The sequence below is a fragment of the Eriocheir sinensis genome, chromosome 25, assembly GCF_024679095.1.
Source record: "Eriocheir sinensis breed Jianghai 21 chromosome 25, ASM2467909v1, whole genome shotgun sequence".
Lineage (NCBI taxonomy): Eukaryota > Metazoa > Arthropoda > Malacostraca > Decapoda > Varunidae > Eriocheir > Eriocheir sinensis.
Window position 1 is genome coordinate 5,913,893 of NC_066533.1, and position 25,843 is coordinate 5,939,735.

At 40.4% G+C, this 25,843-nt stretch overlaps 2 protein-coding genes across 10 annotated transcripts in view; both read right to left on the minus strand.

The window, feature by feature from the left end:
* The window catches only part of LOC127003621 (mucin-2-like), a 60,715-nt gene extending 52,414 nt beyond the window's left edge, over positions 1 to 8,301 (minus strand). The window contains exon 1 of the mRNA XM_050870528.1: positions 6,391 to 8,301. Coding sequence (XP_050726485.1) covers positions 6,391 to 6,499 — 109 coding nt within the window. The 5' untranslated portion in view covers positions 6,500 to 8,301. The remainder of the gene's footprint in view (positions 1 to 6,390) is intronic.
* Positions 8,302 to 10,997: 2,696 nt separating this feature from the next.
* Positions 10,998 to 25,843, minus strand: part of LOC127003251 (differentially expressed in FDCP 8-like) — a 33,148-nt gene continuing 18,302 nt past the window's right edge. For 6 of the 9 annotated variants that reach the window (XM_050869671.1, XM_050869663.1, XM_050869667.1 and 3 more), the window contains 5 exons: positions 25,001 to 25,051; positions 23,445 to 23,489; positions 15,057 to 15,298; positions 14,343 to 14,564; positions 10,998 to 13,091 (listed from right to left, as the gene is read on the minus strand). In XM_050869671.1, the coding sequence (XP_050725628.1) occupies positions 12,882 to 13,091; positions 14,343 to 14,564; positions 15,057 to 15,298; positions 23,445 to 23,489; positions 25,001 to 25,051 (770 nt within the window). In that variant the 3' untranslated portion in view covers positions 10,998 to 12,881. The remainder of the gene's footprint in view (positions 13,092 to 14,342; positions 14,565 to 15,056; positions 15,299 to 23,444; positions 23,490 to 25,000; positions 25,052 to 25,843) is intronic. The other 3 variants (XM_050869666.1, XM_050869665.1, XM_050869669.1) reach the window with 3 other exon arrangements.

Genomic DNA, 25,843 nt, shown 5'->3' on the forward strand with positions numbered 1-25,843 from the left:
GAATATGATGTTGTTGATGAGGGAAAGAAAAAACGTAGGACGAAAAGGTGAATATGATGTTGTTGATGAGGGAAATAAAAAACGTAGGAAGAAAAGGTGAATATGATGTTGTTGATGATGAGGGAAAGAAAAAACGTAGGAAGAAAAGGTGAATATGATGTTGTTGATGAGGGAAAGAAAAAACGTAGGAAGAAAAGGTGAATATGATGTTGTTGAGGGAAAGAAAAAAACGTAGGACGAAAAGGTGAATATGATGTTGTTGAGGGAAAGAAAAAACGTAGGAAGAAAAGATGAATATGATGTTGTTGATGATGAGGGAAAGAAAAAACGTAGGACGAAAAGGTGAATATGATGTTGTTGAGGGAAAGAAAAAAACGTAGGAAGAAAAGGTGAATATGATGTTGTTGAGGGAAAGAAAAAAAAACGTAGGACGAAAAGGTGAATATGATGTTGTTGAGGGAAAGAAAAAAACGTAGGACGAAAAGGTGAATATGATGTTGTTGAGGGAAAGAAAAAAACGTAGGAAGAAAAGGTGAATATGATGTTGTTGAGGGAAAGAAAAAAAAACGTAGGACGAAAAGGTGAATATGATGTTGTTGAGGGAAAGAAAAAACGTAGGACGAAAAGGTGAATATGATGTTGTTGTTGAGGGAAAGAAAAAACGTAGGAAGAAAAGGTGAATATGATGTTGTTGTTGAGGGAAAGAAAAAACGTAGGAAGAAAAGGTGAATATGATGTTGTTGATGATGAGGGAAAGAAAAAACGTAGGAAGAAAAGGTGAATATGATGTTGTTGTTGAGGGAAAGAAATAACTTAGGAAGAAAATGTGAATATGATGTTGTTGATGATGAGGGAAAGAAAAAACGTAGGAAGAAAAGGTGAATATGATGTTGTTGTTGAGGGAAAGAAAAAACGTAGGAAGAAAAGGTGAATATGATGTTGTTGTTGAGGGAAAGAAAAAACGTAGGAAGAAAAGGTGAATATGATGTTGTTGAGGGAAAGAAAAAAACGTAGGAAGAAAAGGTGAATATGATGTTGAGGGAAAGAAAAAACGTAGGAAGAAAAGGTGAATATGATGTTGTTGTTGAGGGAAAGAAAAAACGTAGGACGAAAAGGTGAATATGATGTTGTTGTTGAGGGAAAGAAAAAACGTAGGAAGAAAAGGTGAATATGATGTTGTTGTTGAGGGAAAGAAAAAACGTAGGAAGAAAAGGTGAATATGATGTTGAGGGAAAGAAAAAACGTAGGAAGAAAAGGTGAATATGATGTTGTTGTTGAGGGAAAGAAAAAACGTAGGACGAAAAGGTGAATATGATGTTGTTGTTGAGGGAAAGAAAAATCGTAGGTAGAAAAATTGAATATGATGTTGTTGTTGAGGGAAAGAAAAAACGTAGGAAGAAAAGGTGAATATGATGTTGTTGTTGAGGGAAAGAAAAAACGTAGGAAGAAAAGGTGAATATGATGTTGTTGAGGGAAAGAAAAAAACGTAGGAAGAAAAGGTGAATATGATGTTGAGGGAAAGAAAAAACGTAGGAAGAAAAGGTGAATATGATGTTGTTGATGAGGGAAAGAAAAAACGTAGGAAGAAAAGGTGAATATGATGTTGTTGATGATGAGGGAAAGAAAAAAACGTAGGAAGAAAAGGTGAATATGATGTTGTTGATGAGGGAAAGAAAAAACGTAGGAAGAAAAGGCGAGTATGATGTTGTTGATGATGAGGGAAAGAAAAAAACGTAGGAAGAAAAGGTGAATATGATGTTGTTGATGAGGGAAAGAAAAAAACGTATATTAGCTAGAAAACAAACAAACAACGATATTTTTTTGTCTGTATCGTTCCACCCTTTAGCCTCATGCGACTAACCATCCAGAGAACAACAAACAGACAAACAAATGAGAAGAACACAAACAAGACAACAATCCAAAACGACGTACTATTTACACAGACCAAATCACTCTGAAAGTCCAACATGGTAATAATAATAATAAAACAAATAAACAAATAAGAAAACAAACAAAAATATGAACTTTCTGAAGTGAACCAATGGGTAGAGAGAGAGAGAGAGAGAGAGAGAGAGAGAACAAACACACAAACGAACATAAAAACAATGCTGGCCTATATTTTCCTCCCTAACTTCCTTCCTCTTCTTCCTCCCCCTCCTTCTTCTCCTCTTCCTCCTCCTCCTACTCCACTGGTTCGAAGCTTCATAATCAGGGTTCACGGAGCTTCACTTGTATGGGTGTGATTCTGCATGAAGCAACATCCTAAAGCTGTCTTCATCCCTTCACTCGACCAAACTTCCTTGCTTTTATACCATTTCCTGCTCTCTCTCTCTCTCTCTCTCTCTCTCTCTCTCTCTCTCTCTCTCTCTCTCTCTCTCTCTCTCTGCCCACACTAAGTTCCATTGACAAAAGAATAAATTAACTGTCATCAGCAACGTCATTGTCCTCTCAGTAATTATATTATTATTAGAATTTGTATTTTTTTGCTTTTTTTTTTTTTGCCTTTCCTCCCCATTATCTCTTTCCCTTCCTTTTCCACTTCCTCCTCATTCTCAGTTTCCTCCTTCTATTCTCTCCTCTTCTTCTTTCTTTTCACCACATTTTCTCTTTCCCTTCCTTCCTTCCTCCCTCCCCATTTTCATTTTCTCTTCCATCTTTCCTCGTTCTCTTTCCCCTCTTCCTTCCTCTCCATTCTTTCCCTCTCTTCCTTCTTCCTCAATCACTATATCTCTCTCTTCTTCCGCATCCTCTTCCCCTCTATTCCTCCTTCCCCATTCTCTCTTTCCCTCTCTACTTTACTCTCATTCTCTTTTTCCCTCTCTTCCTCTCTATTCTTTCTTTCCCTGTTTTCCTTCCTCCTCATTCTCACTTTTTATCTTCCTTTCCTCCTCAATCTATTTCCCTCTCTTCCTTCCTCCCCATTCTCTCTTTCCCTTCCTTCTTCCTCTTAGACCTTTGTTTCATCGAGAGAGAGAGAGAGAGAGAGAGAGAGAGAGAGAGAGAGAGAGAGAGAGAGAGAGAGAGAGAGAGAGAGAGAGAGAGAGAGAGAGAAAGCCCCCCCCCCCAAAAAAAAAAAAAAAAATTTCATTGGGTTTAATTTTAGCTTCTCCCGCATTCCAGTTTTATAGAGGATTAGATTCCCTTCCTCCCCCCCCCTTTGACCCCCCTTACCCTCACCCCCCCCTCTGACCCCCCTTACCCTCACCCTCCCCCCTTTGCCTCTCATTTAGTACGATTAGTGTGTGTTATTTGGCCTGGCTTAACCTCTGCCACGAAGGTTCTTTCATTTATATTTAACAAACTTACTCCCGTTTATTCAATTTACGCACACTCGCTTTTTTTTTTGCGTGAACTTTTATAAGAAAATAGAAAAGAAAAAAAAATAGAGGCGTGCATGTTCAAGGTTGCTCGTGTCGTGACTAACAATCATTTTTTTTCTTTGGTGAGTTCTTTTATTTGCTTTTCGTGGGTGGGTTTAGCTTTTTTTTTTTCCTTATAGTTCATGGCAAGTCGATTCTGCGTATTCCTTTCACATGCGTTTCCTTCTTTTTGTTTTCTTTTGTTATATCTTGTTTTGCGTTTGTCTACCTATCCATCCGTCTATATATTCTCATCTGTCTGTTCCTCTCTTTCTCTGCCTATCTGTCAGTCTGCCTCGTTGTGTATTCATCAACCGATCAACCTATCAATCTATCTTTCTACTGATTAGACAACATATTTGACAACCTATTTACCTACCTGCCAATTAATATCTTCATTTATCTGTCAATACATTTATCTGTCTAACAAGTAATATATTTATCTACCTATTAAACAACACTTATCTACCTATAAGTCAACGTTTTTTTTCTACCTTTCAGTCAACATTTAGCTGCCTAGCAATCAACATATCTACCTACAACATATCTATCAGTTAATATGTGTCTGCTCACCATTCAACATGTCTATCCATCCATCAATCAGCATATCTATCTATTGACCTACATATCTATCTATCAATCAACGTATCTACCTACAACATATCTATCTATACAGTTAACATGTCTATCTACCTAACATTCAACATGTCTGTCCATCTATCAATCAGCATATCTATCTATTGACCTACATATCTATCTATCAATCAACATATCTACCTACCAAACAGCATATCTATTTATCTATCTGTCAATAAATTCACCTATTAATAACATATCTATCTACCTATCATTTAATATACGTAACTACCTTCTTAAGTTACTTCCACAAACATCAATCACTAAACCTACCTCTATGAATCTATATACCAATCTCGTACGTTTATATCCCTTCAATATACATTTTAGACACTATGCATTATCTTCGTTAGGCTGTGTCATGGTAGTACGCTGTAAAACTGTGATGTGACGCTGGTTTATTGTTTCCTACGTCGTGATTCGCCATGAACACGATATTAATGCGCTTAGACGTAATTAAAAAGAACCAACTTCTCATCGTCTTATGCCGTGAAAACTTAGCCACGCGAATATCAATTATGGTTAAGGTGTTATCTTATTACATTGGTGCTGTCCCGTGCTTGCCCTCTCTCTCTCTCTCTCTCTCTCTCTCTCTCTCTCTCTCTCTCTCTCTCTCTCTCTCCGTTCTTTTTCTTAATACTTCCCATCGTCAGTATTTTTTTTCTCTCGCTTCTCATTATCATCAGTAACACTATTATCCCTTTAGTACCTTTTTTATTCATCTATTTATTCGCTCATTTAATTTTAGTTTAGCGTCTGCTGGGAAACGAGAAAACCAGAAGGCATTTTCAGTTATATGGTGTAGCCTCGTTAAGTGTTCTGATGTAGTTGCCGTTTATCGGGCACCTTATCTGCATACCTCCAGCGTGCTAAGGAAGTGTGTGTACTGATGCGCCCCCTTCCCCCTCTACCGGGAGCTCATGTCACTTCTGATGCTCCGTGAGTCTATCGCCGCGATCGAAGTCGGGGTCAATGGATGGCAGGACGGAGGTTTACGCCCACGCGTTCACGATCGAAAAGTCAACCGTCCCACTAGGGAGCTCATAGGCTGGATCCCACGTTCTTGAACGGTTTAGGTCACAGTGGTTCCCAAACTGGTGGGCACGCCCCCCTGGGGGGGCGTGAGCTGGATACAAGGGGGGCGTGATTCAGTCTGCCAAAAATTGCAGTTTTGCAAGAAATACACACACACACACACGAAGGAGTAACACTGTTTGAATCATCTTCACGTGAGTTTCAATCAATCAATCAATCAATCAATCAATATATATATATATATATATATATATATATATATATATATATATATATATATATATATATATATATATATATATATATATATATAAACAAAGGATGGGGGCGTGAGGATTTCTTCGAAATCAATAGGGGGCATCATGTAAAAAAGTTTGGGAACCACTGGCTTTATGAGGTTGAACACACACACACCTCGAAACACGCTGAAGAAGTGTCACTTATTAATATTCCCTCTTCAAAAAGTTCGCTATTTATATGCGCTCACTTCTGCATCGCCTCCGAAGAACATTTAAACTTCCACCAACAATTCAATTACACAAAGCTTTCAGGACCATATAGAGGGTAAGTCACGCAAGCTAGCACATGACAGGCATTTACTATTTATTTTCATCACAACCTGTACAATAGGCCACACAATGATGCCTCCACCCCAGTAGGCTATACAAACTCACGTACTCTTTCACCCTCTCTCTCTCTCTCTCTCGTCGCCATAACAATTCACACAGTCGGAAAACAAAAAAGGAAAACATCATAACTTGTGGTATTCGACCATTCTTTTGCTTTCAACACAATCACGAAGGTTGACAGATTTTCACACAGAGGTTCCCGCCAACGCCGCAACACATCACCGCATTATACCACATTATCGCGTTATATCACATTATCGCAACGTTTCCTTCTCTTTTTCCTTGTTTTCGTGTTAACTGTTACATGCATAGGTCATTGTTCCTTCCGAGACAGCGCGTCAGATATGATTAAAAGTGTTGGACGTGATAGGGTGAAGTTAGTAATTAAACTCCCATTGTATTTTGTCGCCGCTTTCATTGCTTTGTTATTTGCCTTAGTGTAATGATGATGATGATGATGGCAACGATGATAATAATTCCATGCACAATCAAATTACTAAAATAAGTCGTACTGATAAAACTACTACTACTACAACTACTACTACTACTACTACTACTATAGAGTATGGACTAGTTTGACCCACATCTATCCTTATCACTTATTCAATAGTCAACACCGCAACCACCACCACCACCACTGATACTACTACTACTACTACTACTATTACTACTACTACTACAACTACTACCTATACTACCACCACTACTATTATTACTACTTCAATACTCACCTGGTATGTGTGCTTCCCCCTCCACCACCATCATCACCACCACCACCACCGTCACCACCACGAGGGGCCGGCCTGTCACCACCATTGCTGTCTTCCCCAATATCCTCATTTATCCACATTTTACATAATATTTCACGCCTCCTTCGTCTCCTCACACCCAGAACACCGAAGTTTCATTATTCGTTTAGCTAGTTAACGTTTTCCTTCCTCTATATTTTCTTTGTTGTTGTTTTTCCTTGAAGTTTAGGAGGTCACGCCCCCTTCCTTCCCCTCGTCAGGTCCGGTAACACTGTTTTTTGAGTTAATTCATTGCGCCGCACCTGTTAATTACACCTGTCGTGCCCCTCAGGTATGCAATCAACTCTAAATAACGTAATCAACAACAGGTATTTTTTCTCTCCGTCATGCACACGTTTAGTTTTCAGGCTGGAGATCGAGTTGTGCTATTTGTGAAGTTTAAACACCGCTTGAGCATCGAGTATTTCCGTGGTCGTGACGGTGGCACTGTGTGAAGGTGGATCACGATACCACACACTTCCAATTCGAGCTCCGCGGCGTCACTGGCAGCGTCACCACCACCACGAGGTTCCAGGCGCAGCCCAAACTGTTCTACCGCACACACAGCCAGGCAAATACACAGGTTGCCGCTATATTTACAACCACTAATTACAATGATAACCTGCTAATTTCCGACTGCGCTGCGGGGTATATGTGTCTTAACGGCCTCCATTGCCACGGTGGTGCTGCGGTGTGGGGCGTCTACCTCGAACCGGTTGTCTTCTTGAGGGGATCTCGGCGGCGTCTTCCCCGCCGTAATGCCTCGGGGCTCGGGCGGTGATTTTATTTAGTAGAGGAGATGGAGGAATAAATATGCATAAATTGACGATGAAATAGAATCGGTTATCGGCTTGAGGGGATCTTGGAGGCTCCTTACCCGTTCCTTATAATGCCTTGAACGATGATTTCTATTTCGTAAGGGACGCACCATACACAAATACATAAACAGACATTGGAAAACGACAACAAGTACTTCGATATGCTCTTCCAATGCGCAAAATTAAAGTCCTATTAAAAAAACATCTAATTTACATAAATACATTACCCAGAATTAGACAGAATAACAGGGAAGTACATATATTAACACTTATTTCCATCGCCAAGTCCTTCACTTTACTTCTTATCGCTCTGAAGAAGGAAAAAAAGTTAATATATCGAGTTTACCGAGGAAGCTTACGCCATTCTCACCGTGCGTTCGCTAATGAAGTTATTAAAACTCTACGCCTCACCCCCGCCGCCTGCCTGCGTCTATTAATACCCCACCCACACCCCTTTTCCTGGTTTATGGAAGGCCTGGCGTACCCGGAGCCCAGAGGAAGAAGAGGAGGAGGAGGAGGAGGAAGACGAAAAAGTTGGATGACAATGAAGGAGGAAGGGGAAGAAGAAAATACAGAGAGGGAGATAGAGAAAGGAGGATAAAGAATAAAATTACTAGTATTAGGAGGAGGAGGAAGAGGAAAAGGGGTGAAAAAAGGAAGAGGGAAGCCGAAGAAATTGGATGAAAATGCAGGAGGAGGAGGAAAGGTAAGAAGAACATAGAGACAGAGAAAAGAAAAGGAAGAAAAGGAGGAGGAAGAGGGAAAAGGAAGACGAAGAAGTTGGATGATGAAGGAGGAGAGAAAAGAGCATGAAAAAGAGGATGAGGAGGAAAAAGGGGGAAAAGGGAAGGAGGAAGAAGAAGTTGAGTAAAAATGAAGGTAGATGGAGGAGGAAGAGGAGGAAGGTGAAGAAGAAAAATAGAGAGGGAGACAGAGAAAAGAAGAGGCGGAAGAGGAAGAGGAGGAAGATGAGAAGAGGATGAAGAAGAAAAAAATAAATGAAAATGCAGTAGGAGGGGGAAGAAAATAGAGAGGGAAACGGGAAAAAATGAAGAGGAGGAGGAGGAAAAAGAGGAAGATGAGAAAAGAATGAAGAGGAGGAAAGAGAAGATAAATGAAAATGCACGAAAAGGAGCAGGGGGAAGAAAAGAGAGAGGGAGACAGGGAAAAAAAGATGAAGAAGAGGAGGAGGAAAAAGAGGAAGATGAGAAAAGGATGAAGAAGAAAGAGAAGATGAATGAAAACGCAAGAGGAGGAAGAGGAGAACGGGGAAGAAGACAATACTGAGAGGGAGACAGAAAAAAAAAAAGAGGTTGAAGAAGAAGAATTGGAGGAAAAAGAGAGAAAATGATGAAGAGGAAAGAGAAGATGAATGAAAATATAAGAGGAAGAGAAAGACAGAGAAGATAGAGGGAAAAAATGAAAAGAAAGAGGATGAGTAAGAGGAGATTAGAAGAGAGGAGGAGGAGGAGGAGGGTGTTGTTTGCGTGGGTTGCTAGGATACGCGTCTGCCCGTCACCTGTGTCCATGACGTCATCGTGTTGTCATCCTTAGATGACGTCATCATTGGTTTATTTGGTTTGGACAGGCCACGTGGGGACCTCTAATGACGGTAATGATGCAGCAGTAAGTTGTTCATCACGCACCGGGAAAAATATGGTAGGCCTATGATTCCCTGATAGGCCTGACCGCAGCGATGATATTCGATTTTTTTTCTTACGGATTATGGTAAAAGAACACAAAAGAGGCCCCCCACCAAAAAAAAAATCAATTTACAGTAGTTGTAAAGGTATGTTCTACGATAAAAAATACTGCTATTCACTATGCTATTCACTACTGCTATGTCACTAATAATAATAATAATAATAATAATAATAATAATAATAATAATAATAATAATAATGCTACCACCAGGTCATTATATTTCACCTGTCACTTGTATGGGAGAATGACCACCTGGAAAAGAGCCGTGATCAATACTGGACTAAGAGTCTTAATAATACAGGGCTGTGGGCCTTAAGGGGGTAGGATGTGAGTGGTTTCCCTGGACTAATTTTGAATAACAGGGCGGCAATGGCAGAAATGAAGGAAGAACGGGTGGTGACTTTCAGACGTATTCCAAACTCTCCTTAACTAAGAAATGTCAGTCATACACTACTCAAAAACAACAGCAGCTTCTACACTGATTTTCACCTTCAATGAAATCTGCATACTTAACCTCCTTTTTTTCTTTCCTTATTTGTTCCATACGCGAGTTTGGTTTACGCGTTTTTTTAAATAACGCGGGGTACAAAATCCAAATAAATGTTTGATTTACACGTTTTTTCACTTGTACGCGATATTTTATGGAGTGGCCACCAGATGTCTCACACAACTGGACTCACACGGTGCTGCGGCCACACAGCTGAGCTCAGTTCTTCCCGCGCGCCACTTGAACAACAATACAGTACCCACGCTGCCACGCTACTCAACAACAACAACAACACACTCGCTGCTGTGCTACCACGAGGGGAAGGGCAGCCAGAGGAGGAACCACGAGAGGGAGAGGAGTCAGAGTGATACAGTAGGCAATAAAGGTACAAACCTACCTCTTGATTGATTTACATTGTTTTTGATTTATGCCACCTCTTCAAGGACACAATATTCGCGTAAATCGAGTTATCTGTAACCCATTAAAATGTTTCAAAAAAAGTGCGTAGTGAACAGGGTCTGGATGACTGATAAAACTGAGACTGATCTCAATGGAAGAGCTTGTAATATGATTGTTAAAAAGGTCTAGCCAATATCACACAGCAGCCTTTTTAATCTACTTTCTTTGCAATTGCTGAATGTTGTCATATCCTGAAATTAGGTTTTCACAAACATATTACATTACTGCCACGTTTCCTTTTTCCCTTTCTATATTCTACTTATTGTTTACCTTTTACCGACTATTACAAAATGATATTCGTCACTTCAGCCAAGGCAACATATCACGACTACTTTTCTTTCTTCATCACACATTCGCCACATATTCCAAACTGGAAACTTCACATCTCCTCTCTCACTAAATCAGCTTCCTCAAGGTTGGGCGTTCTGCATCGTCTTCGCCAGTTCTTCTCCGCCGCACAGATGCTGTCCATATACAGGGGTCTTGTCTGCCCTCATATGGAGTATGCATCACATGTGTGGGGGGGCTCCACTTACACAGCTCTCTTGGACAGAGTAGAGTCAAAGGCTCTTCGTCTCACCAACTCCTCTCCTCATCTGACAGTCTTCTATCTCTTAAATTCCGCTGCCATGTTGCCTCTCTATCTTCTATCGATATTTTCATGCTGACTGCTCTTCTGAACTTGTTAAATGCATGCCTCCCCCCTCCTGCAGCCCCGCTGCACTCGACTTTCTACTCTAGCTCATCCCTATACTGTCCAAACCCCTTATGCAAGAGTTAACCAGCATCTTCACTCTTTCATCCCTTACACTGGTAAACTCTGGAACAGCCTTCCTTTGTCTGTATTTCCTCCTGCCTATGACTTAAGCTCTTTCAAGAAGAGTGTATCAAGACACCTCTCCACCTGAAATTGACTTCTCTTTTGGCCACTCTTTACTCTTGTCTTTTGTGGGAACAGTGAGAAGCAGGATTTTTTTTTTAACTCTTTTTGTTGCCCTTGAGCTGTCTCCTTTGTTATAAAAAATTAAAAAAAATAAAAAATGTTACCAGGCAGCAAAGTCACATTAAGGAATGATTAAACGTTGTGTCATACAAGATGTTTATTTTTAAGGCAATAGAGTTTTAGATTACTTTTGTATGAAAATAATTCCTACCTTACACGTGTGTGTACGTCTGTGCAAGTCGCACTCAGTCTTCTTGTTATCTGTTCCAACAAGCTCATGCAACATATGGTACAGACACATTTCTTTAACCTTTCTTACCCTTAAACATGAAGAAAGGAACCTCATCAATGAAGGAACAATTCTTAGGTAAATTAAGTTTGAGAAAAGCAAATATGGAGTCTCAAGCAGAACAAACAAGATGCCTTGCTCACGATTTGTGAATAAAAGATGATAAGTAAATATGTAACAAATAAGGAGAGGGGTATCAGTCACACATTACCGCCTACAACACATAAGTCAATGAAGGCTGTTATATACTGATCTGAAAACGTCTTAAGTACTCACTCTTTTTCCCTCAAAACGAAATCAACCAATGGGAAGACTTACAACACATTTGTATCTGACAGAAAGAAGTATAATCAGATACTGCTGCAGGTAAGATCATTTGCTTGAGATTAAAATATGTTGAAGCTTTCACTCCTCTTTATAAATGGATGAATGGAATCAAGCTACACAGGTGAGCAGCCACAACAATGAATTCTTGGGATCATCACCTAAACATTCTTAGGTATGACCCGTGTTTCAATGCTTCAGCAAATAAAACATTGAACCAAACGTGCAAGAAGTCTCTAATATTAAATAAGCTGCACCATTAAGACACAAGAGCATTTTAAATCTGAAATATAGCATAATTTTTGGAATATGACTAAGAAAGGGCAGTGAATGGTTTACTATGCATGAAAATTAGCAATAAATTTGAACATATTTATAACTGGCCTCAACACAACTAAATATCTTGGGAGGTAGATGATGATGCCTATAGGAAGAAGGGAGGTCAGACATAGAGGTAGAAGGGAGAGAAGTAAGCGTATACATGGGTTTAAGTAAGCAGAGGAGCATTTCATAACAAAATTCAAGAGGAAAAATTAGTATGCAGTCTACATAACTGATCTGTCATGTGAAGTAATATCATAACTAAATCCTCTCTTTAATATAAGAAATTCCCTCTTTTGACAGTTCACATGACTTTTTAAAATCACATCAGAATGCATCTCCATATTACCCATCATTATGGAGTGGAACTCTAGGATAGATTTCCACTACTGATGTGTAAAATGAAATCTTAAGTCACTATTGAACACTGTATCAATGTGTGAGTCTGTACATTCTGCCACTCTGCATTTCCTTTACAACACTGACAGGCAGAGACAAAATCTACGAGGCAAAACACACTTCTTGCTCATCTCTTTTGCTGGAAACTTCACTCTCAGTCACTACTTCTATGAACACATCTGGTTTACACTTTTTGTATTCTGCTTATGTCTAAGCAGTCTCAACACACATTCCACAGTATTGTTCACTGTTCTGACACTGTTTTTCAGACTAATCATTGGTCGCTGATTTTACACAATTTCTCGTCTTTATACTGTAACGAGACCCAAACTATACTTCCATTGCACTGAAAACAAACAGCATCCTACCCAAGGCCCTGAACTCTTCTTTAATACTCTCTATCTACCTCTGATTCATCTTCCAAAACAAGGTATCAGTAACCTTCAAAACACCATTAATATGCATTCCAAAAAAAATATCCTTTAACAATAGGAAGGATACATTCTTTGGGAGATAAGCATATTAAAGTAACAATCTGAGGAAAAAAGCAACAACATGAAAACAACAAAGAAACAAGGATGAATTCAGCCTGTTTCCATCAACAACATGAATGAAATAAATATGATACAAAGAAGGATTCCCCCATTCCCTCTCTTCTAATTGAACTGCACAGCCTCTCACCTCCCTGCCTCACAGCCCACTACTCTGCCCTTGAGCTGTCTCCTGCTTGCGTCTGGCCTCCTGCCGGGCACACCTGGGGCACCTGGACCCCCTGGAGGTGTAGCAGCATTGGTGGAGCACGGTGGAGCAGCCGTCGCACACCACCACGCCGCCATCGAAGGGGAAGATGATCTCGCTGACATCACAGATCTCACAGATGTAACCCTTGCCTTGGCAGACCTGCAAGGGAGTAAAGTACTAAAGGGTTATAAGATTGTAAAGAAGATAGGAACTTATAAAGAACAAAAAGGGAAAAAAAGAAAGAAAATGATGAACTATTGGAAAGGCATAAGCTGGATGTACAGTAAAGCCCCATTTAGCGCGAGAATTAGGTGGATGAGCGCGGTCGCGCTAACTGAATTCGCGCTAAATGAATAAAGTAACCAATATGAAAAAAATTATTTGGTGCACACGTGGGTCTGACTTTTGGGTTTGATAATTACTCAAAATAATCACTCACATTTAAAAAACAACCCTACGATTGGCTGAGCTCTGAAAACACGCTTGTGATTTGCTGGGAGTCCGATGACGTCATCGCCAGCGCTCACCCGGTCAGCGGCCTTCTGTTTATGTTTGAAATTCCATCCGGCACGGCCCGCCGCCTCACAGTGTGTGTCACCTTGCGACGCGGCCTTGAGGCGGGAAGCGACGCTGACAGCCGTGGTGTACACATTATCTACGCTCCACGATGTCTGACGTCTGGATAAATAAAGACTTCTGGATCTGTTTTATTGATCTATACAAGGGCCATCCATGTTTGTGGAACATAAACCATAAATTGTGTTGTTCTCGTCGCTGCAGCGGTGGGGCTCAGAGTGACGGCCACCGCCCGGTATTCCGTGAGGCCGCCTCACAGTGTGTATGCTTCATCCGGCCGACGAGGCTCTGCCCACTTTCGGCCGCCAGACAGGCTGCATCGTATAGTGTGTGTCCACCTTTAAGGCAGTATCACACTCGCCGCTTTCTTCTAACCGTAAACAAAGCACTTGCCCTGTATCAACATGGCGTCGTCTGCTAAAGTAAGGGCTCTCGCGGTTTGTGCCGCGTATCATGGCGGCTTGGCGCAATTTTCAAAATTCAGTCGTGGTGGCTGCTTGCGCTAACTGAGGCTTTCGCGCTAAATATTTTTTTTCTTGGTAGATGGTGGCTCGCGCTAATTGCGGTTCGCGCTAATTGATCTCGCGCTAAGTGAGGCTTTACTGTACTTACCAAATTACCACTTATGAAATCACTCTACTTTGATCAGTGGCAGTGACATAACCAATGAGGTCAAACATTTGTCCGAATGCTGTTATGGTGTGCAAGGCTAAACCAACAGATATAAACACAAACCCACCCTTTAAGAACTGGTCATATAAAAATAAAGATGACAAATACAAGACAACAGAACAAGAAAACAGATAAGACACACAAACACAGCCCTAAACGCACCAGACAGGAGGTTTTGATATGTTCTGAGAAGCTATGGTGGACCCTCTGCAGGTAGGCCACCAGCACCCCAGTCTCAGCATCTATGAGGTCCTGAAGGGAGTACATGTGCGTGTTCTCCACAAAGTGCTGCCGTTCCTCCAGCTGGCGGAGCATTCGTGTCTCCTGAGCGTTGCGGCAGGTCTCCAGGTAACGCTTCATGAGCAGGATGTCTTCACGGAGTTTCTGAGGAAGGAGAACCAAGGATAAGCTGACCATTCATTTACTAATTGGAGTATGTACCATAACTTCAACACATACATACTATTATCAGAATAAAACAATTCCTCAGTACTGAGTTAAGGTACAAAAATCAAATAGTCAAAATTGTATGTAATAAAAAAATTAGCTTTCCAAATGGCATAATTCTCCTTTAATCTGTGTCCCCTGTCCACCCAGCACTGAATGGGTACTAGGTATCAGTCAGGGGTTGTGTCCTGCCTTCCAGGTGTGTAGGGGTTGTGAGGTTTCAGCTGTACCCAGAGATCCATCACTCGTGAGCTCCATGCTCAGTTAGGGAGGATACTGGCTGGTGATTGCAAGTTTATTGTGTGGTCAGACCATGGCGAATTACACACCCACCCACACACACTCCCATCCACACACCCACTCACACTCTCACATCCACACCAACACCTGCACCCAAACCCACCCACACCCCCATACACAAGCTCTCACCTTCACCATGCTCAGCTCCTCCACAAACTTGAAGAGGTGTGGGTTCAGTAGCTCCAGATTGAGGACAGGTTTGGTCTTCATGAGAGCGAGGAACTGCTTGGCCTGCCTGCTCACACCGCGCTCCTCAAAGTCCCAGTTGTGCAGCACCCTCGCCGGCAGCACCACCCGGGACTCCCAGTGGCAGGCCGGGCAGTAGTAGAGACCCGTGTAGTCACAGCGACGAGGCTCACTCCACGCACTCTCTGGTTTGGGTGAAAATAAAGGTTGAGAGGGTGGGCATGGCCTGTGGGGAACAATATGGTGAAGAACTGCTGAAACTAATTTTATGCTTTCCTTAATTCACTGATATAATGTTCACAATCCAGGATGAGAGGGAGTGGAGCTGTATGTGACTCTTTCTTTCAGCAACTGGGTATGTTTTCCAATTTCTATGAACCTTCCAGTAGGTGCTAAAATCAGGAAACAAACTATAATGTGGACAACTGAGTTGAGGTATAGAAATATCAAAAGAAAGATTGATAAACATTCTATATTATGACACTTCTTCACATCTACACCTGAACATAATTTTCCATTGACATTTTTTCCTGATAAGAGTAACAATTAGAGTGGTGAAGAAAAGAATGGCAAACACACCCTAAGAGGACAGGAGAATGGGTAAGGAATGTGGGGAATGACATATATACTGTCGGGCCTTAATGTATTGGGGAGTGATAAACATCCCTGTGGATCAAAGGTTGACAATACTATGATAAAGGATCTTACTCAGCACAGTAAAGACTTTTGTTTAAAATTCCATCACTTCATCACATGCATCTCCACTGACTCATATTTAACTGGAGATCCATTAAACTTAAATAGAAAATGCAAATACTACTTTAATTTTTTAGGGGTTGTGTACATACAGTAGAAGTCAATTAATCCTCATTTAATAGCTGGGAAAATATAATACTGAAACAGGAAATTATAATCCACCCAATGCAGCCAGCTGAATTCTTGAAGGCAGGAGTTTATAATCAGAGAAGAAACAGCTGTCCAAAATCTGGTGTGTCATAGATTAAAAAAAAAATAATAATAATAATTACGTAACTTTTACTGCTTGCACTTTCAATCTCTCTTTTATGAACTGAGTATTAAGGTTTGTTATATGACACTTAAAAAATCTGTTCAAAGTTCAAAGTTGTAGCTGCATGTAATATCTACATCAAATTCAACATGTTGAGAAATCATCTTTAAATACGGAAACAGAAAGAGCTCTCTTAAAGCACAACAAAGTCCACTGAAACACCGCATGACCCCAAATCTTTACTACACTACAACACATGCAATACACAAAAGGAAATATGAAAAATACATCAAAATATATGAGCCATGCAGCACAGTGAAATAAGCAAACTATAACAATCACCCATACTAAAATCAACGAGAAAGCCATCACCAAGATAATTACTGAAGCGTACCTGCAGGAACCCATGTTCTGTGAATTAGTGTCTCTAAATTTATAGGTAACTTGTGGAGCGATAATAAAAATAATGTAATGTTAGGGACATACACTACAGCTGCACACTGTGTCGTCGCTTGTCACTGTCACCTCAGCACTAGAGCCCATGACAGGAAATAACCCATTACCTCTAGACACAGGGCCAGTGTGCCATCCAGGTTACCACATTTTACCTTCCCCAAGTTCCCTAGCTGACCATTTATCAACAAGCCCAAGAGAGATGATCAACAGTTGGGTGGGCTGCATGCCAGCTGCCTTGGCCTGGATTGAACCCAGGTTTGCAGATACATAGCTAGACATGCTAACCACTTTACCATGGAGTGATAACAATCACGATAATAAATCACTCTGTAAATATGAACACTTACCCAAACTATACCTGTGTGATAATTTGAAGAAAAAAAAGTCCTTCACTACTGTTTAAAGGAAATGTGGTAACATGATGATGTTGAGGCTCTCTCAGACTCCCTGAGCGACACACTTGTACCCCTGGGGGATTTTTTTAGTATAGGGAGGGAGGGAGGGGGAGCAATGGGAGGAGGAGAGGGAGGGACATCTGACTATATTATTAATAGGCAGCTTAGAAAGGTAGGAAGAGTAACAGAGGACGGGCTAAGAATTCTCTATACTAACAGCAGGAGCCTCAGAAACAAGATAGACTTACTAGGTGAAGAAGTGAAGCTTGAATTTTGATTTTATAGAGATATCACGATCACTGATACATTGATAGACAAGATCATAATAGATCATAACGGGTTATCAGATGTTTCACAATGATTGAGAAGACAGAAAGACAGAAGGGGCAAGGGAGGGAAAGTTGAGCTATGTTAATGTTTTTATTAAAACTGTAAAAACTAACAAACAACAAGTGGAACAGAAGTTGGTTTGGGAATTCGTTGGGGGGGAAAAGAAAACTAAAAAAAAAACCTACAGTCAGGCCATACAGGCCAGGCCACAGGGTATATTAGCAGGGAGAGCTACTACAGGAGATGAGCAGAATGGGTATAGTAAATATTGAATTCAAATGGGGGACTTTAATTATAGAAATATAGAGGAGGATGAAGAGGTGGAAGCTTGAGCTGAGTTATTGGTTACTGAGCCATATAAGTGAGATAATAGCCTAGACTGAGCAGAGAGGAGATAATGGGAACTTTAGTCCCAACCACTAATGAGACTGACAATAGGTGAACTTGTTAGATAGTGATCATTGGGTGATCACGTTTTTAGGTTAAGATGTGAGGTGGAAGCAGGATTAAAACCGGTGGAACAAAGATTTTTAGTGAAGTGAAACTCTGAGGGGAGAGAAGATTGATTATCTTGAAGAAAGGGGGAAATTTAAGGATTCATGAGGTAGAGGCAGGCAGTTGAGGAGAAGAGGAAACAGGAATGATTGGAATAATGTAGAAGAATAGTAATATAAGAGAATAGTAAGAGCTAGAATAATAGACAGAACAAAGAACAACAATGATCACAAGTGGATGACAAACAAGAAAAAACAATGAAATAATTTATCAGAATTTATCAAAAAATAAAGAATGGGTAAGACAAAATAGGGGCGAATATAGAGAAATCTACAGACGAGCAGAAAAACACCAGGATAGCAAAAAAGAACTATGAGATCAAAGTAGCAAAATGAAAAGAAAAAGATGTATAGGGAAAAAGTAAATGAGAAAAAAAGAAAAAGTAAAGAGAAAAAAAGACGCTGAAAAAAAAAACAAAAGAAATTAAAAAAATGAAAATGACAGTAAAAACACAGGAAAAAGAGATTTCGGTACGAACATTTACTTCAGGCGGTACACAGAGGATGGCTAGGTATGCGAGGGGGGATTGAGGTACGGAGAGGACGGCGAGGATGAGTAGTTCAGGTGAGAGATATATAATCAAAGCACAAGATATAATCGCCAGTGAGAAGCCAGGATTTCGAGATAGAGAAGGAATAATATGATATTAAAGGTGACATTATATATTTCGTCTTTATTAAAGGAGCTAGGATAGCCAATGGTGCAGACCTGGACTACTTCTTTTGCCTGCCGATTTTTATAAATTGGTTAGCCTAACATTATACAGACTATAAGCCAATTAAGCTTAATTACGGTTATAGGGGACATACTGAAGGCATATGTAGGAACATTCAATTAGCAGTTAGAAGAAACATAATTAAGAGAAACACAAATTGCATGGGTTCCTGAGAAACACATACTCACCAATCTCACCAAGCATGGGTTCTAAAAGGTTTGTCATGCCTTGAGAATCTCTTTGAGATGTATAATGTAGTGATTTTAGCGGTTGACAGACAAGTTGTGATGTAATCTATCTTGATTTTTTTTAGTTTCACAGAGGCCAGAGTAGATGAGGTAGATTGATTTGCATTGGCGCTAGGCTAGATAGCAAGAGGAAAAATCAAAGGTAAAGGTAAAAGCTGGAGGAAGCTTACAGTGGGGTCAATATTAAATCAAAAGTATGAGGATATGAGTGTTGTGGCATACAGTTTGGTCATGGGAGATGTGGGAGTAGGTATTGTTATCAATTTCAATTTGGATACCAAAAGGGTGAGATTGAAGAGTTAGTGATCGTAGCTAAATTTCGGATGATAAAGAGAGTTATGAGTCGAGGATAAGCCTTCTGGGATAAGTGAGGTGAGGTCAACAGTACAGTATGGTGCAGTATTAGGAGGCAAGTGGAGTTCAATGAGTGTTGCTTAAATGACCTTACTCATAAGTAGGTTACTCAGGTCTAAAGTAGATAAATGACGGGTCTGAGGCAGCCAATGTCTGGAGAGGGGGCAATGCATTCAAGCTAGAATCGAGCAGCTTAGGTCTTGCACCATATTTATTTCAAGCAACATCAAAAGGAAGCTATGATCAAACTATATTTAGCATTTAGCTAATGTTAGAGCCAAGTCTTCAGTCAAACTTTATGTTCCTTTCATAGAATGTCAGTCATCTATGCAATGTAGGTACAGTGCTAGTAGAGATGTACAGAGGTTGAAAACTTTGCTATCGTCAATGCAGTTGAAAGACTAGAACAGTTAAGAAATTTCGAAACTAGAAAGTGAAGAAATAAGAGAAAGGTTAGTTAAACTGAACTTCTCTAGAAACATAAAAGGGTAGGAGACATGGCAAAGGTTTTGTTGGTAATTTGGGAAGAGGCAAGGAAGGAGTCATTATTCAGGTTTTGGTAAAGAGAAAATTCCGGTACAACGGGACCGGTGATTGTATGGGGTTTACAATTTCAAAAGGAGATGCAAGAAAATCAACAGCAGTCATGTGGTGTAAGTAAATATAATGCGATATGGATCAAAATTATGAGATAAAATTGATGCATGGATATTAGCATAGTGTCTTATAATAACAAAAATTCCATGAAGCATCACCATCAAGCCACATGTCATACAAGTGACTGAGGGTACAACTAAACAAACAAACAAAGAGAAAGGCAACACAAATATATAAACAAGTAAGCAACACATTAATTTTCAGTCTTGTCCACTTGAGTCTGTACAGGTAGCTCTCGATTTACGCGAGTTTGGTTAACGCGTTTTTGAAATAACGCGGGGTCCAAAATCCAAATAAATGTTTAATTTACAAGTTTTTTCACTTATACGCAACATTTTATGGAGTGGCCACCAGATGTCTCACGCAACTGGACTCACACAGCGCCAAGGCCACACAGCTGAGCTCAGTTCTTCCCGTGCGTCACTTGAACAACAATACATACAGTACCCACGCTGCCACGCTACTCAACAACAACAACACCCTCGCTGCTGTGCTACCACGAGGGGAAGGGCAGCCAGAGGAGGAACCACGACAGGGAGAGGAGTCAGAGTGATACAGTAGGCAGTAAAGGTACAAACCTGCCTCTTGTTTGATTTACATTGTTTTTGATTTATGCGACCTCTTCAAGGGCACAATACTCGCGTAAATCGAGAGTTACCTGTATCAAGCATGAACAGAAGCACCCAGCCAGTGTGTGTATGGCTGGGGGGTGAACATGCTCGTGGTAGGCAATCCACACCAGCACAGTGACTAGAAGCTGACTTTGGGAGGGTTTAACAACTTGGTTATTTCAGCAAACCTTGGACAGTGTTATGCAATAAATGATCACTTATAAATTATTCCAAAGCCCTTCTTAAATCAAAGTATTATTTTGGGAGATTGGAATCATCCCCATAACTTCCCCTTTAAATGCAGCACTCATTCATACCATCGTTTTTGTCAACACATACACAGACATTATCAATTATGTCTCTGCAATCATACAGAATATTTGGCGGAGGAAGAACGATTCTCAAGGTGGTGCAAGATGATGTGATGAGATGAAATTATGATGTGTAAAGGAATTTAGGAAAGAGATGCATGCAGATTTTATAATTTTCTGCCTCTTTCCCTACCGATGAGAGAAAAGATGCTCAGGGTGATGCATGATGAAGGGTGTTGGGAATAAGGTGCAAGGGTGCATGGAAGGAAAACCAGACAAATATAAGTATGCATTTCTTGTAATCAATGGGACCCACACATAATTTTGTGCTGCCTTCCCTGCAGTAAGTTGAAAGATGCTCGGGGTAATGCATGATGAATGATGTTAGGATGCATAGGTGCCAGGATGAAAAAAAAAAAAAAAATATTGTATGGATGGATTTTTTGTAACCATTGCAACCCACATATCAAATTTTGTGTCGCCTTCCCCACTAAATAAACAAAATGCTCAGGGTTGTACATAACAAATGGTGTAATAAGATGAAAAGGTATTATACTGTATGAGAGGAAAATTAAGGAAAACAAATGCATGTACTCATTTTGGGGATCAATGCAACCCAGACTACATTTGCTAGCTACCCGTCGTCAGGGAACTTGTTCAGTTGTGCTGACTGAAACAAGACGCTGATAAGCAGTTCAAGTACGTATTAGCTGCTTGAGTTCTTTTAGTAACTTTGGCTATTGATAAACTGTGGGGTTCTGTTGACTGATTTGTGTTGAGTTTATCCAAGCACCTTAGTACAGCTTGTTCATATACACTGTGCCTGCCAATTTCTACGCATGCAATCTCCTTCAGTGTAGTGAGGTTTTCAGAGACAGACTCAACGTTCTCAACCAATCGACACATAAAATATTTGTCCAGGACTCTGGCCACTGGTCTGTAACTGTCCTGGGTTAGCACTACCTTCTTAGTATGTTTGTGACAGGCTTTGCATATGGATGAGGGTTTTACAAGTTCTGAGGCTGTGGTGATACTGTTCATGTGCTTCAACCAAGCAATCTTCTTTCATCAATACAATTTATTTTCTTTAAATTTATTACAATTTTGACTTGTGGTCATCCATGTTGGACCCACAGCACTATTTACTCACCTAGATATCACAGGAACTGTTGTCCTCTCTACTTCCAGCTGTTTATCTTTTAAGATACTCCACATGTTGTCTATACAAGAGTACCATTTAGTTGATTGCAAATTGCAGGGGGTAGCAGTTCACATGCAAGACTGAAACTGCCTTTTTTATAGTTTGGCATCATGGACATGTTGTCAGAGAATTTATGCTTGGTTCTGATACTGAAACAAATGGAGTGGTGAATGCAGCCAAATATTTTTTTATCGACTTCACAGTTGCATATGAGGTCAGGGTCAGTCAGGAGAAGACAGATGAGGTAGAGAAAAAAATAGGAAGGAGTGGAGGGAGGGAAACATACAGAAGGAATATGACCTCTCCCATAAAAAATATAAAAAAGAATGCAGGCAACAAGTTTTTTGGTATTTACTGACTATACACAGTAGACAAAATTGAGAGCTTGCTAATAATGGGTGAGGTAGACTTGTATATATAGACGTCACCAACAGAGGAGTGCAATAATTCATGTGTACTAGTTTGTTTCCCTTTCTTGGACCACGAAAGAGGGTACACACTCAGCACCAATCCTGGTATTCTGGAGATCCTAAACACTATTCAAAGTTGGGGTCCTTAATGTAACCATCCTCTACTTACATAGGGTAATCATGTAATTCTGTAAAACTTAACTATCAAACAATAAAACTAATTTTTAATGAGAAATATTCACAAGTACGGATATAATCTAAAGTGGCTGCATGTATTGCTCGCACCAAGAACAGGTCCCATCTCCATGCCCAAAATATCACTAATGACAAGCCAATGGAAACTAACCCAGCGCTTCTTGGCTCAGCTGGAGAAAGCGACAGAATATTGGTAAGAACGCTGACAGTAGTGTTTCTCAGCTCAGGCAAAGGACAGAACAGCAAGACTTAACATCCATCATTAGACAGGGTGAGGGAAGAGCTGGTCTATGTGAGTGCATCTCGACCCCACTTGTAGCATCCTTATGAGCACCCGCTTCACTGCCACATTCACTACGGACAAACACATGATGCTGCTCAAGGACTATACATGTGGCCTTCAAGCATGAGTGAGTCTGGTACACAGTGGCAAGCAAGTTTTGTTGGAAAAGTTACAGTTCTAAGCTTGGCTTCCAACACAGTGAGAAAAGATAGGAGAAGATAGAAGAGGATAGGAGAGGAAAGGAGAGGAGAGGAGAGGAGAGGAGAGGAGAGGAAGAGAAAAGAGGAAAAAGAGAGAGGAGAGGAGAGGAGACGAGAGGAGGGTAGAGGAAGAGGAGAGGTGGGAAGAGGAGAGAGAAAGCGGAGAGAAGAGAGGAAAGAGGAGAGAAGAAAGGAAAGAGGAGAGAAGAGAGGAAAGAGGAGGGAAGAAGGAAAGAGGAGAGGAGAAGAGAGGAAAGAGGAGAAGAGGAAGAGGAAAGAGGAAGAAGAGAGTGGAGAAGAGGAGGGGATGGGAGAGGAGACAGTCAGAGTGAGAGGTCAAGACAAGAGGGTCCAGGGAGACAGGTGGAGGTCAGAGATACAGGTCACTGAGGGTGCTGTACCTTTTCGCAGTGGGTCACCAAAACAAGAGATGCCCCTTGGATGGGCTAAAATGCAAAACAGTGTCATTAGTCAACAGAATGATGAAATGTTTCCCTAACTACACATAGATGATGCTAGTGTCTATATTCAACTCTTGATTATTTACTGAACACCTGATGAAATAAATATCCAAGTATTACTACCTTTGTTTGTATTACTTTCCTATTTAAGGTAAGCCTCTTTCATTCAATAATCAATAATGTCCTCCTCAGTTTCAAAAGCAGAAACATAACCAAAGCTTGACTGCACTCTTGCATTAAGGAAGCTTCTTGTTACAGGACTTTAAATTGTAAAACAAAAAGAATGCAAGGAAACATTGCTCTGGGTGACAAACTAAGGGTGTCAGACATTCTCTAACTTATATTCAACTACAAAATGCACCACTGCCTTTGGTGACCTAACTTGCTGCTGCAAATTGATACATTACTGCCAACTGAGAGAGACAGCCGAGGAAGCTCGTCACCGATGAGAGCTAAATAATACTGAAAAGCTAAATGGAATCCTACACTTGGCTCTGAACATGAAGCATAAAACATTTTCATTCATGACTTATCTCTTGTAGGATCTCACCAATAACGATTTTCAAATAAATTTTCAACAATAACAAAGGTTTGAATAGATACCAAATTTGCACAATAATGTTTGGATTCTCTCAAATAACAGATATTTTTGTTGGAAGGCAGCATTTGGCTGCCCCTTGGATAGTGTTTGTTCACTGCTCTCATGATGATGTAGTCACATGACTTGCCTCTTGGTGCCACCACCCCAGGACTTTCAGACATTTTTTTATTTGAACTCCTCCTATCACTACTTTTTTTCAGCTGAAATAATATTTCTCATGATTGAATCGACATGAATAAAGCAAAACTCACTTTAAGGGAATTAATGACAATGTTTGATGCACTCTGTTATACTGTATTGTCTTATCCTCAGTTGTGCTGGGTCACCTAAAATAGCTCAAAGGTTTTCAAACTCTATGGCTTAAAGTGGTGTGTGTGCTTCTATGCATCAGTTTTGTCTCTGTAACCAGTAACTGTAAGGGTTGAATTTGACAGGTTTGATGTGTTGATGGAAGTGGGTAAGCCAGGCAAGAGGGGCCTGCGTGGGGATAAGGTGAGTAATACTCCACAAAGGCTACCATCTGCAAGCCTTGGAACGACCCTCACACCAAACACCTCATTAAACTTTTTTAAGGTGAGATATGTAACACATGTTGATACAATTAGGATTCTTATTATGTCAGCTACAACAGGTAGTGATAGGGAGAGTTTCAAATGGGAAAAATGGGTCAAAGACTATTAACCCTTTGTAAATGTATTTCAATGTCACCACACATATAATGTTTTTATTAATAACAATGTTTTTCAAGCACCAATTAAATATTACTGGAGAGATCCTGCTGTAGACAAAATTCAATGAGCCTCAAAAGGAAAGGCAATGTCTCCCACACCAATGAGCAAGCTAAGGATTCCACGGCCACAGTAATCTACAATGGAGACAGTACTCTTATTAATACCTTTGCACCTTCTTTGTTTCTTCCCTCCTGCCTCTGAAATTACTCTGTCTTCTGAAAAAATAAATAAATAAAAATAAACAGTGACAAAATAACAGGACATGCATGTGACATGAGTCTTCAAGGCATGTGTGTCTTGAACACTGCTAAGGAAGTACAAAAATGAACAAAGAACTTATGCAAAGAACAGCAAAATTAAGCTGCAGCAAAATGTTTGATAATAATTCTAAGTGGTACAAATGTCAAAATCCTTGTATACAAAACAGTAATCAAGTGAAAACTTGAGAAAGGTGTGAGATAAAAATTCTAAATGGTTAAAAATTGCCCTAATGCTTGGAAGCAAACCTTATGATGTAAGTCACAATATATGTACAAAAGGCCACAATGTGTCATGAATATATTCTTCTCTTCACCCAGCTGAAACCTACAACAGAAAACAGTACATGACGAGAGACTAAAGGTGGCTTTACACCCGGCAATTCCTGGTAGGCAATACAGCCGCGACGTGCTGCCGGCAGCATTTTTGGTCTGGGTCTGGGTCTGGGAGCCCTTCTCTCGGCAAGATCTCTGCAGCTGAGTGTGTCCGTCTTGTATTGCTGACTGGCGGCTGGGTAAACAACATATCGGCACCAATAAAACAAGAAATGACAGATGCAGACAACAAGATTTGGAGCCGGGAGGCCGAGGTGGCATTGCTAGAGGAAGTGAGGCAGCATCGACACTTGTGGGACCCACAAGATAAGCTCTACAAGAAGCAGAGTCTGTGCAAAACAACTTTTGAGAGAGTGGCAGCTACATTGTGGGAAATGTTTATCTTTTTGCGAGATATCGAAGGAGGTAAGGAAT